The sequence below is a fragment of the Aspergillus sydowii genome (assembly GCF_001890705.1).
Source record: "Aspergillus sydowii CBS 593.65 unplaced genomic scaffold ASPSYscaffold_23, whole genome shotgun sequence".
In the NCBI taxonomy this organism is placed as follows: Eukaryota; Fungi; Ascomycota; class Eurotiomycetes; order Eurotiales; family Aspergillaceae; genus Aspergillus; species Aspergillus sydowii.
The window spans coordinates 66,330-67,760 of record NW_024467881.1 but is presented as its reverse complement, the minus strand read 5'-3'; the positions used below and the strand labels follow the sequence as shown (position 1 = coordinate 67,760).

The 1,431-nt window shown below is 51.7% G+C and overlaps 2 protein-coding genes across 2 annotated transcripts in view; one reads left to right on the top strand and one right to left on the bottom strand.

Annotated features, from left to right (window-relative positions):
• Window positions 1-713, bottom strand: part of ASPSYDRAFT_715317 (uncharacterized protein) — a 1,345-nt gene extending 632 nt beyond the window's left edge. The window contains exons 1-3 of the mRNA XM_040850589.1: window positions 196-713; window positions 90-139; window positions 1-26 (exon numbers count right to left, since the gene is read on the bottom strand). The exon at window positions 1-26 is cut by the window's left edge and continues 316 nt beyond it. Of these exons, the coding sequence (XP_040695955.1) occupies window positions 1-26; window positions 90-139; window positions 196-391 (272 nt within the window). The 5' untranslated portion in view covers window positions 392-713. The remainder of the gene's footprint in view (window positions 27-89; window positions 140-195) is intronic.
• A 76-nt stretch (window positions 714-789) lies between these two features.
• On the top strand, window positions 790-1,059 carry ASPSYDRAFT_165078 (uncharacterized protein; the record flags this gene model as incomplete). Its single annotated transcript, XM_040843321.1, has 1 exon — window positions 790-1,059. A coding segment is annotated over one exon (270 nt), but the record flags the coding sequence as incomplete, so codon positions are not given.
• Window positions 1,060-1,431: the final 372 nt, after the last annotated feature.

Below are 1,431 nucleotides of genomic sequence, written 5' to 3'. Positions count from 1 at the left end.
GACAGGGTGAACTGTAATCGAAGAAACTAAACAGTCTGTGAGCTCTTCTCCATTGTATGCCCGAGCTGTCCTACTACATGGACACTCACTTCCAGAACCGGTGGAAAGAAGNCTGTAATAGATGTGATGATTCCGGCGCCTGTTACAGAATCGTCAGTGGTGAACTCCTGTGGCTTTGACCGATGGGGACTCAACTGAGCGGATGAGAACCGCTCCAATGGGCCGCGACCACTGCAACGAGGAAGGCCACAAGGACCACCGAGGAGGTCATATCTATGCATCGATAGAGCCGGTGCTGTCGAAATGTTTGGGTTGACAGCAGGGCTCGCGTAGTTGCCAAAGGCAGGAGTATCGACACCAAGATGGCGTGGACGACGTTTGGAACAGCCATGTGCGGCGGTCTATGTGACAAATCCGTCTATTGATCGTATCCAAACTATACAGTCCTCTGGCTTCACTTTTCTGGGCCAGAGCCTCCTTTATATCGGCCTCATCTCGGCTGACCCTTGTCCTTGACTGGCCAACGTTACGATAATGGTCCCAGTTGACGTAGTCTTGCGTATTTTTAACAATATTACCCTTGACCATTGTAGGTACCATACTGGAATATACCACGGATCATGAGACCCGAAAGATCCTAAGACCTACGTGTTGACTCGCAGGAAGAATCGAAGTCGGCATGAGCAGTCACAGTGAGCATCACTCCCACGTAAGTCACTCGACCCTGGCTTCGGTGTTGCTGCGCATTGCCACGTCTTTGTCGTGTTCTAAATTCAAACATGGCCATAGGAGCCTTGTATTGACGACGGGTCTTTCACTGCCGTCATCCAGCGGCTAAGCCTCGAGAGCGAGAAGCTCAAGAGCGAGATCAGTCGTCTTCAGCGCCACGCGGAAACCATGTCTCATACATGTAGCCGTTGGGAAGCGAAATACCGGAAGCTAGAACAGGACGGTGCGCAGCAAGAACGCTCAATAGCTAGCCTGCAAGAGGAACTACGTTTCGCAAGGAGTGATATCTCGCAGGCAATCCGGCTTCTACAGCGACACCAATCGAAATAAAACCCCGTAGGGCACTTGCTCTGGGGCGGTCCCTTGGTGCTGATAGCTTTACCGCGTACCGTGGACGCGGAGGTGGAGTACGAGTTGATCAAGTAACGAAGGCACAGAATCCTCCCGATGGCGGTTGAAACACCTGTGTATATATCCGAATCCTACAATGATGGATGCACTCGGCAGATAACGCGAGCAGACTTTCTATAATGTAGACTTCGATAATATAGAGCAAAGTACTTCGTATCAATTAGCCCCGTCACGACCAGCCTCACGGTTTGAAAGATCGTATTGGGCTCCGTCCGCATTGAGCCGCCTGATTTCATGCCGCACTTCCTTATTAGCGGCAGTTGCCAGCCATCTCAGGCCCCCAGTCGCCCG